The 14,008-nt window shown below is 44.6% G+C and overlaps 1 protein-coding gene across 4 annotated transcripts in view; it reads right to left on the minus strand.

Annotated features, from left to right (window-relative positions):
- SCUBE2 (signal peptide, CUB domain and EGF like domain containing 2) overlaps nucleotides 1–9,601 on the minus strand; it is a 42,526-nt gene extending 32,925 nt beyond the window's left edge. The window contains exons 1-4 of one of the 4 annotated variants that reach the window (XM_068685281.1): nucleotides 9,385–9,601; nucleotides 8,183–8,305; nucleotides 6,564–6,689; nucleotides 3,498–3,632 (exon numbers count right to left, since the gene is read on the minus strand). In XM_068685281.1, the coding sequence (XP_068541382.1) occupies nucleotides 3,498–3,632; nucleotides 6,564–6,689; nucleotides 8,183–8,305; nucleotides 9,385–9,484 (484 nt within the window). In that variant the 5' untranslated portion in view covers nucleotides 9,485–9,601. The remainder of the gene's footprint in view (nucleotides 1–3,497; nucleotides 3,633–6,563; nucleotides 6,690–8,182; nucleotides 8,306–9,384) is intronic. The other 3 variants (XM_068685283.1, XM_068685280.1, XM_068685282.1) reach the window with 3 other exon arrangements.
- Between the last annotated feature and the right edge of the window lie 4,407 nt (nucleotides 9,602–14,008).

Raw genomic sequence — 14,008 nt, forward strand, 5'->3', positions numbered from 1 at the left:
GTTGCCAGAAAGGGTCAGCATGAACAATTTCACAGCCTATACATGTATGTTTTTAGAATTTATGCAGCACCTTTTGAAGCCTCATACCTAAATGAAACAAGAAACACGATCGGCCGTCAGTGGCAATCAGAGGTCAGCTCCTCACCATTATTCCATTACTCTTCAGTTAGGTTCTTGCTCCAACTTGCACACAACTGTTTTGGCTATCTGAAGCACAAACTGTGGTACCCTTTCTCTGTTAAAAAAGATATAAGCAGCAGCAGAATAGATGCTGCAGAGCCTGGATTATTCTGCCCTATTGGATTTTCTGCTCCTTTCCCACAGTGAGGACCCTGTAGAAGTCTAACAAGACAAGGATGCTGCAGATCCTGCAGCACAGAGACACAGCCCAAGGAGCCCACATGAAAGCTGTCATCCATTATTGTGCTGTCAGTCAAGGAATGGGGCAACCCATGAGACCACAAATTAGCCTTATTAACTCTTGTGTTTTTGTGACTTTTCTGTTCCTAAATATGCAGTATGATTTGGTCTGTTAACTCAGCATTGTTAGACAGCATTAAGGGAATCGGCCGCTTAGTTTCTGTTAAAGTTTGCTGTTCGTCTGTGTCTGTTGAGCTACCAAAGGGAAAAAGTACCAAGCAGGTACTTTGGTAAAGTTCACTGACATCAGACATATGGTGTAAATGATAAGTTGGGAACTGATCAGTTCTGAACAAGCAGAGTTCAATCAGGTCTCCACAGAAAGCTAAAAATGCACTTTCCAAATGAGGGCACGTTATTAAAATAAGAGTATCCATTGTGTAACAAAGCACATGATCAAACCCACCTAAATCCAATCTTCTCCACAGTAAATGTTGGGACATCATCACCAATTTGCTAAGAACACTAAGGCTCCATTTAGGGCACTTCCAGGCAGACACTCAGTAGGACAAAATGAGGGTGGGAGGGGAGGCAATTGCAGGAAGAACAACCCAATATTCTCAGAGGCAGCCCCCTAGGAGCCAAGTGGCAAAAAGCATCAGCACAGACAGAACAGGACCTCCCAGGAATATTTGTGACCATTTGCATGCTTTCTACAGCTCTGTATTAAGGCAGATTTTTCTAAAACGCTTTCTAGTTATCACTGCTGCTCCACAGAGAGAAAGAATCTTAAAGCTATAGCTAACATGGTCACTTGTGCACAAGTTTTCAGGACCATACAGTGGTTTCAGATGTGGCCTTCAAATCACAGGTCCAATTAACTCCCACTGACTCAGCACAAAAAGTAGATAGCTATGACCCTGTGAAATACCACAGGAAAACGTGGCAAGATTCGTCATCAATAGCAACAGCAGCTACAAGATGTACTGCAAATTTACTAGTGAAAATTCTACATTTTCATTCCAATTTTCCCCATTCTCTTATATGCTGAAAATGAAACAAGATGTGCAATGCTGCCCTGTCAGCCAGATAACAGCACCCCAAAGTAAATCCGTTCTCCTAAATATAGATGAAAAGTAGCTCATTCTAAGCAGACAGTCCAGGAAAGATTACGGTTGTGCACAGACAGAGTTCATGTGATTCAAGCAGAGGCTAGGCAGAACCACCAAGAACCTCAGAGGATCCCTGTGCTCCAGACCTACACAATCTTATCAGATGAAAATCAGCTTTAATTATCAAACTCTCCTCTAATAGCTACCTTACCTTGAGTCCCACATTACCATCTTGGAATAGGTGACAGGGAACCCAGAAGATAAAAGTAAATAGACTTGGAAGGGCAGGTGAGTCAGAGACTTCCCCGTTACACTAGTCATCTGAAGGAATACAACATCCTCAAGCCTCTGTATTTTTCCAATTTCAACTCCAGCTCACTCTTTTTCTGTGCATGTAAAGGCCAATATTGCAGACCACTAAGAAGAATGTGCCCTCTTAACTGATCTGAGAGACAGGGAAGGAAATTCTGCCTTACATTATAGGTAAGAAATGAAACTGAATAGGTGGGCTAGGCAGCAATGTTTAGATCCATGCTGTGATGCCTTGCGAAAGGACTACTAAGGGATATGCAGAGAGATAAGTACATAAGGCAGAGACCTAGCAATGATCAGAAAAGAGGAGAACAAAGTGAGAGGAAAGAGACAACAATGAGATCTGGCTTAAAACAGACCTGCCCACCCAAGAAAAAAAAAAAGTGGGGAATTCCATGCAGTGCTTCTTCACAGTAATGTGGGAAGGGGAGGGAGGTAAACAAACAGAGCGATGACACGAAAAAAATGGCTTTAAAAACACAAACAACACTTCTGTATTTCAGTATCAAGAATTCCAAAGGTACAATTATTAGTAACAGGATATGCTGCTGCTGTTAGTTCAGGAGAGTTTAGCATACTCAAGAAGCAGCAAATGAGAAGAGTTGGAAGCTTTTTTTCCCTTGGCATCAGACAAGACGAGAAGTTAAAACAACTGATCTTCATTCTTGGATTCATCATCCATGCACACAAACACACATCACTGCTGGCAAGGAAACAGGAAGGGAAAAACCTTGCCCTGCCATTGCAGCCTGCTGCAGTAGCAAGCTGAGCAATGGCCTGAGAAATCACCATGCATCACCAGATCTCCATGAGACCAAGCACAATACCAGAGAAGCTGAGAATACAGATTCGTAATTCAAACAAAAGATCAATTCAGCTACGTCAGATGACAGCCACCTCAGTGCACTCATCTCGGGATGGCCATATATGTCTACAAATGCTGATCTCTTCAGTATGGGGAATTTTAAAGTGAGATTTGTTTATTCATGCTCAGATTCCTCTTATAGTCATGCCAACGATAAGCCTTAGATTAAAGAAAGCTTTGCAGCCTTAAATACTTCTTAGTAAGATATTCACTGTACAGTTCAATGGACAACTCCCTGATCTGAGTAACCACTTTAAAGTATTCCCCAAGGGCATCCAAAATAATTTTGTTCAACCCAATGTCTAATTAGACATCCAAGGCTCTCAGATCTTTTAAAGGTAGTTTCATAAAGGTTTCACTCAAAACAAAGAACACTATTTGAATACCTTTGGGGCTGACAAACAATAAATCTCTTAGCTGAAACCTAAACATTGTATGGGGAATCTAAAAGGTACCTAGAGGTAATGTAGCTTTTGCCTTGTAACTGAAGTCGGTGGAAACTGTCAGAACTCATGGTCCCTCAGTTTATTGCCATTTCCTGGATCAGGACACAGCTCAGCTGCACAACAGAGCATAAAGTACACTGGGAGTATGGCAGTACAGCCTTTAAAAAGCATAACACTGCAGACATACAGGTGGGATCAAAGGGGCAGAAGGGATGCAGACAGTCTTCAAAGTCACTTAGAAGATCCTGACACAGTGCTCCTTTTAAAAGAATTGAGGACTTCAAGATACTTCACAGCCTCAAAAAACTCAAACTAAAAATACTTTTGAATCTGCTATAGAGAGTTTGCAGTGAGCTTCTGTCAAAAACTCCTGCTTGGTGCGTGGAGGGAAGCAGCCAGTACCTTCTGAGCGGTGGATGCATGTGTGCTGGTTGTCACTTAGAAAGAATCCTTCCTTACAGCGACACTCGTAGCTCCCCACAGTGTTGACACAAACGTGCTGGCAACCACCATTGTTGAACGTGCATTCATCTGTATCTGAAAGAGAGAGAAAGAGATCAGCTTCGTACCTGCCCCGTATGAAAATCACCGCTACAAATTAACACCGAGACAGCTATTTGTGTTAGCTGCTCAATATACAGCACAGACACCACGTCCCTAACCAGCAGGTACCCACCCAGGCAGCTCAGACAGCCGGGGCTAGCCCGTTGTTCTGTCAGCCTTGCACAAGTCTATTTCTGCCCCCCACTCTTCCCGTTTGCAGTTTGGCCAGTCAGCCACAGGGCTCCCAGGAAATTCTGGCCAACTAAACAAGAAGGCAGAGCAGCTTCAGGGAAGACAGAAGCAGGGTACCTGCACTAGGCCCACACTTCATGTAGGAGAACATCCACTGCCTCAGCTCCCTACTCCACATAGGAGAATATACACTGCCTCTCCGAGCAGCCAGAGAGTACTACCACTAAGCAACCTAGCACATTTACATCTAGGTTGAGCATCCATGCCTGGTCCTGTCTTGCTCCGTGATATACAGCTTTGGTTCCAAACCCAAGCAAGCAATGTATGGTGTTTTTCAGTAAGATCCCCATTCTGAAGCAAAGGTGGAAGAAAAACACCAAGTTCAAAATAAGATTGGCTTAAATATAAAACCTTCCTCTTCTTCCTCCTTGCTTTTGCTCTAAGCTACAAGTCATACATCACATGTTCTGAAGCTCAGTTTGGTTTATTATCCTCCTCCCTCAACTCTAGGTCATCATCACTTACCGTCAAGGCTGCTGTCATGTTGCCTGACCACAGTCAAGGACAAGAGCAGAAGTTCTGGAAATAGGTTCAGTGTTGATGTTGCAATACGTAGAGCTTCAACAATACCAGAGAATATAGAAACGCTCAATTTGCAAGATAGCCAAGAGAAACAAAGAGTAGAAAAACCTTCAGATATGCCTCTGAATACAGGATGTTCATCCCAATATCCAGTTCTTCTGAATTTCATCCTTTAATTGCTGGAGACTTCTGTAACCTCTGCCAGCAAATAATTTTCTTACCCTAATTTTCCAATTTTTCAAATGCCGGTTTGAACAGGAAGCAAAAATGTTCAGTACCTTAGAAAAAAAAATTTAGCAAGACAAAACATTGCTTAGGGAAAGCACTGGTCTCATTTGCAAGTTCAAATGGGACACTATATTTGCTCCCTGTTCTGTTCATTGTTCCTGTGATAATAGTACAATGTTTTTAATTTAACACTTTAACATTTCTGGCATAAAACAGCTGCCTTCCAAAAAATGGGGAAAAAGAAAGGCTTTTAGTAAAAAGCATAATGCGGCATTACACCAGATTTAATTTCTACTGAAGGCAATGAGTAAGCCAATGGGATGCAAAGGAATGTGACCTGCTCATAGCAACAAGAACGGCTGACATATCTCCATCACAGAGAATCTGAGTATTTTAGAGAGCTACAGTGCTGTGAATGTCCAAACAATCATGAATAAACAGCCACCATGAGCCTGCAGTACTACAGATTTGAACTCCAGCAGATGTTTCTGCCTTACGGAGCTTGGAAAGATTACAAAATATCATCTCTTTCCAAAAAGTAATTGTCTATTTGGCTAAAACCCAGACACACAGCTGAGATCTTCAAAAATGAGTGCGAAAGGAGAGCAACCATGGTGTAAAGACAGTAAATAAACAGATTAAGAGAAGACGTGATCCAATTTGCTGCTGCATACCAAAATATTTATTTAAAGTTTACATCATATCTCAAAAATTGGCTGGTCAGTAAAAACTTCACCGTATGTCAATGACATTTTATTTTAAAAAGTCTGCCATGCAATACTGAACAGCTTCCCAGTACTGTAACAGGTGGCAGATTTTGGTCTATGTTCTGTCTGTCTTACTGATCCCAAACAAGTCAGTGGAATTATGTTCTAGAGGGGCTACTGGCTACTAAGAGAACGTACCCCTTGGTGGCATTACAAGAGGCAATGCGTTAGCTCACTTTCAGCCCTTCCTAATAACCTCAGCTGAACTCCACTGTGTGTTTACACAAAGGCAAGAGAGAAAAAATAAGATGTCCTCAATATGTTAAAGCATCAGCAAATAGTTTGCTTCCCTCTCTATTTTCTTTAGTGAAATACTTGAACTCAGTGACTTCACCCTCTCCCCTCCATTTACGCTATAACGAAGTTAATCTGTGGGCATGCACCAGACTCACAGCCGGTAAAACTCAACACAATCCCCACTGGAGACTCCAGAGCTTTTCTAATTTGACCCAGAAGAAGACAGAGCCCAGGGATGCACATCCACACACAAATGTGCAGCAGAAGAGAAAAAAACTGAGCTATCTCTGGAAAAGCAAATGTGACAGTTTCTGCAGCATGGGGTGGTGGGGAAAGAGAGAGAGCGTGCAGGGTCAAGGGAGTGCTGCCTGGAGTGAACATGTTTCCAGGGTTGTGTACTTTGCTTCACGTTAACTACCCAGGAAAACCCTGAGCATTTTGTTTATGCCCTCTGAACTTCAACACCCCTCTGTCATACACAGCAACTGCACAGCCCTAATTGTGTGCCTTTTCCTTATCGCTTGCATGTCAGGAAGGGCTCAGACATTGGAAGAGGGAGAAGCCCATACGTTCTAGACCTCGCAAGAGAAAAGGTTTTAGGTAAAGAAATACACGTGAGAATTGACTCTAAGCTAACTTTGGAACAGAAAAGACGATGACAGCACGTGTTCTTGTAAGGAAAGCCATTACAGAAACAGAGAAGCACAACTACCCTCAAACGGTGAAAGCGCAATGACCCACACTCAGACGGGGAAAGCACCACACTGGGACGGCGCATGGGTGCCTGGAATACCCCCTTCCATCAGTGACCTTCTCCTCCAGCCGAGCTGATTAAGCACAACAGATGACCACGCATTTCCCAGGAACGCCGCTAAAACGTTAGAGCATTCCCACTCGCAATGCTCACAAGCACGCTTACCCAAGCAGTTGTGGCCGTCGTGAGCCAACATAAAGCCGTCGTAGCAAGTACAGCGGTAATTCCCCGGAATGTTGAAACACTCGTGGACACAGCCTCCATTGAAGTCGTTATCACATTCATCAATGTCTACGGAATAAAGCAAAAGTCAACATGATGGATGCTTGCTTGAGTGTTATAGACACTGCGCGATGAGACCGTGTAACTGTGAACAGCAACTGCTGGCCTAAATCGTCATTGTCTTGCAAATAGGCAACACTTAACGCATTACTTGCTAAATGTTTCCAAAGAGTGACAAAATACCCTGAGATTCCCACAGAGCTTAGCCTTATCGGCTAAGGTTTTTAAGGCTGCTGATTAAACAAACTAATGGTTAGACCAAGTGGTATTACTAGGTGAAAAGCCATGCAATTGTTTCTCTTTTGATTTTGTAACTGAGAAAAATCAATCAGAGCTTTTAAGATCAGCCTGAAAAACAATTCGTCCCCTATCTTTTAAGGCATTATTATTTTTCTGCTTTGTCTTCTCAGAAATATCTCATGTTTTCACATGTAATATCCCGTTAAATTTTAGTAACACCATCTTTTTAAAAGGCCACCAGATGATGTGGGAGGGGGTGGCGGTAAAGCAATCAGTAGTCAGAGGTTGTTTTTTTGGGTTCTCTGCAACAGACAAAAGTAAGATGACTCAATCAAAGAGTGACAGCACGAAAGCACACAAAGTAAAAATAAGAAAGTTAGTATCCACAGGTCATTGTCTGCCCTTGTCAAGGAAGAATTCAAGTTGACTAAAAGCTTATATGAACACCTTCACACAATTCTTCTGTGGAACTCCGTGCTGCATGGCATCGCACACATCAAGATCTCTGAAGTATTCAAAAAACATCTCAGATGCATGTAACATGGGTGATCCACTTCACAACAGCAAAAAATTAAAGAAGAAAATACCCCACCATTTGGGAAATCACAGGAAATTGCTCATAAAAACCATGTTCCACCTCTATGCTACTGGCAGGAAATTTTTCAGTGGCTATGCATTTGCATACTACAGTATTTCTTTCCCCCTCTTTAGCTTGCTAGAGGCAATTAGAAATTAAAAATAATAATAATAATAATAATAAATCACTGTTTCAACCTCATAATGTAGTCCCTGTGTTCCTCCAGCAATTACACTGTGAGCAGCTCCTAAACCTGAAGGTCAGCGCCTTCACCAGTACCTAGTATATTTGTAAAACCCAAAGTCTTAAGCAGCAAGTAAGGACTACAGTAAAGCATCAAAGCCTCCTACTTCTGGGTACCAACCTAGCTGCAAACAAAAGTTGAACGAGTCCCATATACTTGGCCAAGGCCTTGTCCCACGCTGGCCAAGGTGAAGGACACTTGGTGCTGACCAGCCTATCTCATGCACAGTAGCACGTGGGACCTCCAGAACATTTTTATGCGAGATTTCAGTCCCAGTATCCCAGCTGACATTTGCTTTACAGAGAGAAGAAACTTGCTACTATGGACCTGCCCTTCCCTTGCTAAATCTATCAGTTTCAAAGAACACTCCAGGACCTTGCAGGAAGGCAGAGAGGTGCAATTACTGAGACAAGGCAGAGCAGAGCAATTCCATCGTTTTACCTTCACATTTCTTCCCTTCGCCAGTGTAACCCACTTTGCACATGCACTTGTACAGCTTCGGGGTATTTTGACATATAGCATCTGGATGGCAGTCATCAAGCCCCAGGGCACATTCATCCACATCTGCGAAAAGATACCAAATTCAAAAAAGGATGCCAGAAGATGGAGAATAGGGCATAAGTCCTGTATGTTTCACAGACTAGATGATAAAAGGCTGCAAGCATGCACATACCAATTTTAAATCCAAGACAGAAACATGCAGAGAGAGTATCTAGACTGAAACCTGTACCAATGGCTGTACCTGCACATGAACACACCTGTATGCAGTCCAGATAAGCTTGCACAAAGCTTTTGTGCTCACTTATAAACGCATCTACATTAATCTGTTATGGGCTAGATCCCCCATGAGATTTAGCCGATGAAGTTTTACAGCAATTTGTTCACCCCAGAAGGAGCTATGACCATATCTCTTCGCAGAACTGTTGAGAAGAGATGCTGCTCATCTTCCTGGTTCACATAAAACTAATACTGGAAGAGACCTCCATCGCAACCATAGTATCACCCTTAGGAAGCCCAATGTCTCTTAAACTAATGGGAGTTCACAGAAATAATGAAATTTCCAAGCTGCCAACCTGCAACACGTTAAAAGACTGGCTTACCATTAAACAGACGGGCAACCTATTAATCACACCTTTTTTATTGCTTAGTTTTTTTGGTTTAATACAAAGCTAGCATCTGTCGAGCAGCGCTGCCGAGTCACCTGGCCGGCCAGCGCGGAGCACAGCACGCTGAAGCAGAATATCCGCCTGCAGCCCCAGAGCAGGGAAGCGAGGGGAAAGAGAAACGCCAATAGGCAGCAGCCCTGCAGACGGAGGAGCACAGACAGGAGAGGAGGGGAGAGAAGTGACGGGCGGCAGCGGTTCTCCAGGCAGCGGGGGAGAGCTGCGAGGCAGGGACAGGCAGACCTGCAGCCAGGAGCAGCGCCCAGCCGCTTTGTGCGGCGGGCACCGCGCTGTGCCCGGCTCCGCTCCCGGCCGCGGCCGCGGCGTTCCCCGCGCTGCGGGTCCCGGAGGCAGCGGCCGCCGCGCTGAGGCGCCCGGTGCCCGGCCCGCACCTGCCCGCCAACGGCCGCTAACGGCCGGCGCGCGCCCCGCCAACGGCTCCCCGCGCGGCCCCGCTGCCGGCCAGGTGCCGGCACTCACCGGGGAGGGGCAGGGCGGCGGCGCCCGGCGCGGGCAGCAGCAGGAGCAGCAGCGGCAGCGCCCGCGCCCCCGCCGCGCCGCGGCGGCCGCCGGACCCCATGGATGGCGCTGAGGCGGCGGCGGCGGCGGCTGCCTGCTGCTGCTGCCTGCTGCTGCTGCTGCTGCCGCCGCCGGGCGGGAGGAGGCGTCTGCGGGCCCGCCTCGCACCGACGACGGCGGGCGCGGGGCGGCCGGGGCTGGGCGGGCCTCCCCGGGCCTCCCCTGCCCTCCCCGCCGGCCGCCCCCCACCGGCAGGTGTGGAGGGGAGCGGCGCTGCCCCGGCCCCGGCCCCGGCCCCGGCCCCGCCGTACCTCAGGAGCACGCCGGGTGCCGGCGGCAACTGCCTCAGAGCCGCGGCTCCCGGCGGGGTTCATAGCGTCAGTGAATCTTCAGAGCGAAACTTGCCCTCGGTCTTTGTTTCCTTAATGGTAGCTGTAAATTAGCGCTGTCTCACCGCAGCATCAGGCTTCACTGCTTTTGAAATGATCAAAGTTATCCCCTTTTAAAATCCAGTGAGAAACGACCCATTGTACGGCGGGGGCAGTTCCAGCCCCAGTCCAGCTCGTCTATAAATGCAGAAAGCTGCTCATTAAACGCTCCGAGGGCTCTCCAACCCCACAACAAACCCCAAAGCTCCCCTCACTGACAAGTAATAAAGGGATGAGGCTTTCTCCCCCGTTTCCACGCTCTCCCGTGCAGGCAGCCACATTCAGGATGGGAATTCACAGATCCTATAACCTAACATGGGAATTCAGCTCTCCCCAGGGATGCCCATGAAGGTGTCTCTTCACACAACCCCCCAGATGCAGACAAGCCACTTCCCGTTGAAGCACACGACTACAAGCTACCTGACAGGAAAGCTGATCCACATTTTCAGCACTTTCCACTCAAGGTTCCTCAGGGAGCCCGACCGGTATTAATTCAGCTAAAATTCACCACCAGATATGACAACATAGCATCTACATATGCGGTGTAGCAGAAAAACAGAGACCCCGAAAAGGCAAACAGCCCATACAACCAAAGCTTTCTGAGACACAGTAAAAGCAGAGCTGCTTGTTTACTTTTGTAAACTAAAAGAAAAAGTGACACAAATATTTAGGAATGCCCCAGTTAGATCAAAAGATTTCAACACACAGCTAGGAAAACACACAGGAACAAATTTATCTTAGTTAATCAAACTAAGTCTTACACATAAATCTTGAAGTTCTTTGTGATGGACCTTAGCTGTAATTTAACATGTAATACTCATTTATTTATGATGAAGGGTTGCCATTAAAATATCTCTTTGAAGACACAAAACAGATTGAAGCCCAGACCTTAACTCAGATGTCTTTCTATAGCTTTCTTTAACCGTTTCTATTCAACTACAGAGTGACAGAGAGAGATGACAAGCACTGAGTACGAAGATTTTTACTGGAAGGGGGAAGCTAGAAACTGACAGAGTGCTAAGAACTTGAGTATGTGGAAAGAAAAAAAATAAATAGCAGCAGTTTTTCAAAAAAAACAGAACCCAAACAGCACCGACTGTTTTTCTTCAGCAATTAACAACATTAAATAACATCACAGATTTTTAGGAAGAAAAATAGCTACCAGTAAAACTTCACAAGAAGCATAAGTAATCAGGGTATTTTCATACATTATACATACCGATCCTAAAATCAATAGCAAAGTTTTTGCTCCTCTAGGTATCTGACAACATTTTAGTTTTGAGCCAAGTTTTTTCAGCTTGTGTGGACCAAAGTGCCATTCAGTTATGTTTCATGGAGGCTTTGGGGAGTTTACAAGCAAAAGCTTACTTTTGGTGAAAGGCTTGTACTTCTGAAGGCCTGCCTGCTTTTTCCGATTGTACTAATGTGCATATTGTGCTATAATCTTGCAAAAGCTAGCACTTGTTCCTGCAAACCTTGCCCGATCTCTTTGGTCCACAAGGACTGCTATGACTACAACACTGTCACAAACACTGCCTGCTGCTCCAAAGAAACTTTTCCGTGCAGACAAGGATCCACGATTCCTCCTGCCCTCCACTCAAACTAAATACTGCTTGAAGCTGCTTCACACCAAAGGATATAGACTAAGCAGTCAAAGAGCAGTCTGATATTGAAACTGCTTTGGAAATTCTGCACCTGATCTCCTGAATAGAGTTGAATACACCAGAGATTTGGGATTAAAAAAACAAACAAAACAAAACAAAAAAAAAAAACCCTGCTCTTATGCTTTATAATCCTTGCTAAATTTTATTATTAAATGATAAGCAAATATTTACTTAAGGACATCTAGAATGCTATTTCATTTGTACTTGAATGTAGTGAGAAGTAATGGGTCTGCTTTTGGGGTAATTTTGACCCAAAATTTAACACAACCAAACAAGTGCTTGTGACAGAAGCTGAACATGGGTGGGAGAGCAGTGAAAAAAGGGAAGAGGGCCGACATACAAGTGAAAGAATACCTTCAAATATTTATTTATTCCAAAGCCTTTCACATATGTCTCAGAGCTTTAGTTTCAAGATCTTCTCATCTCTATATGGATACTGGGTTCTGAACAACTGGAATCCTTTGAGATGAATCACTCAGTTTTGCACCTAGTATTTCCATCCTAGCATCCAACAGTTTTACAAGCTACTCGCCATCTTGTTGTGGAGATCTACATAAAATAGCACAGCTTCAGTAGTCAGCATTCAGTTGTGCAATTTCACAGTGCCTTTCAGACTGAGAGAGACATACGTATGGCTTACCTCAGAGAGAAAATCTGGGGTACTCTGGTCACAAGCAGTCTAGAAGACCTTCTCATGGAATTTATACTCCTTGTCTAAGTCTTTTTATGCCACTGGTAGAAAAACCTCCTCAAAATAAACATCAGATATATTGATGATATTTCAAATGTTGTAGGATCTGTCTTAAAACACCTGCCACTGAAATTATGATAAACTGTACCTTGCTCATTTCAGGGCTTAATAAAGTACATTTATTAATGAATACACATCCATGATTTAATAGTAAGAAGTCCCTTTTCCCTTATGTGAAGTGATTTGTGCACAACCGCACCATGCAGTTCTTTAACTAACTCTTGTGTACTTCTTTGAGAGAACCTCCCAAGGTATCTCCACCAACAAATCATAACGCCAGCACATTTCTAAACCCAGTGTGTTTGGACTAGGTAGTCTGCAGACAACCCCTGCCTAACACTCAAACTCTCCTCACCGGCTGACATTAAGCCTCACCTTCTATAAAATCACCTCAGACCTGGCACACGGAAAAGTGCTGTGAAGGCAGCAGTTGCACAACATGCTTTGCTCACCAAGGCCCCTGATCTTTTTGTTCCTTCCCCTTGGGAGAAGATCGGAGGCCACCCACAGTGAAGCAAATGTGCTTCTGAAGCCGTGCTTACCTCAGAGCTCCATCCAGGCCTGCCCCACGGACATCCTCACAGCACCCTGCGGAGGATTTAGGAGCAGCAGGTCTTATGAGCCCAGGGAAGGAAGATGTTAGACTCAGTTTCCAAGACAGGCAAGCTTGGCATTTTGCACAGCCGCCACTTGCTTGGCAGCACATACTGAGTTCACAACCATACCCCCGAGCCTATCTAAGGCTCAAAACTCTCCTGGGAGCATGGGGCAGGTAGAGCTCATCCTCTCAGCATCTCCCCCAGCAAGTCCACAGCACAATACCACCAGTGGTTAGTGCTGCAGTCACTGACAACTCAGGAACACCGATGTGTTTCTTCCCATGAGAGATCTTAAAACTTCTTTCACTTTGTTTAAAAAACCCTCCAACACAGATCAGGGTGTGTGGAAGAAAAACAAATTAAAAAAAAAAAAAGAACACAGAGGGAGATGAAGGAATCAGACATAGCTCCAAAAAACAGTAAAACTCCTTCTCTTCAGTGTTTCCCTGAATGGTACAGAATATTCAGTAACAATCTCAGAGTCTGACACAGATTTCAGAACAGTCCTAACTTACCTTTGTTCTCAAGCAGAGAATGTTACTTTTTGTATTTATCAGCTTCAAAACAGGTATTTGTCAAAGCAGAAGTTAGTCATTGCTATAAAGCTGTAGGTGACAAAAAGAGAAGGCAGCTCCATAAAACACAGGAAAAACAGTGCACCTGAAAGATGAGCTCTTTTTCTGCAGATGCTGGGCTACCAAGGAATGGCACAAATCACACCATGTGGGGCAAGTGGCATTCAGTATTCTTACCTGTTGCTGCCATTGCACATGGGGACGGACTGCAGAATCTGTGAGTGGGGTTGGAAGGTATCTGTGGAGACAGATAATTGTCCAACACTCTGCCCAAGCAGAACGCCCTGAAGACTATATTTTGGATGAAGCAGAAGATGAACATGAATAAAACTGACTTTATCTCTGCTTCTCACATACCTGGCATAAAAACTTTCAGAACATCGGCAGCAGAAGAGTTACACAAGTGAGATATGCTCGCATTTGTTTACTGGTCAATCCAATCTAGAAACTAGATTTAATATACAGGAAAGCATACAGAACCAGTTTCTAGGTGAGATAAGCAGAGCAGTATGTAATGAACAAAGATTACACAGGGCTCCACTATGTCATTATGTACTTCAAATCATTC

This window comes from Anas acuta, chromosome 5 (genome assembly GCF_963932015.1).
Source record: "Anas acuta chromosome 5, bAnaAcu1.1, whole genome shotgun sequence".
NCBI lineage: Eukaryota > Metazoa > Chordata > Aves > Anseriformes > Anatidae > Anas > Anas acuta.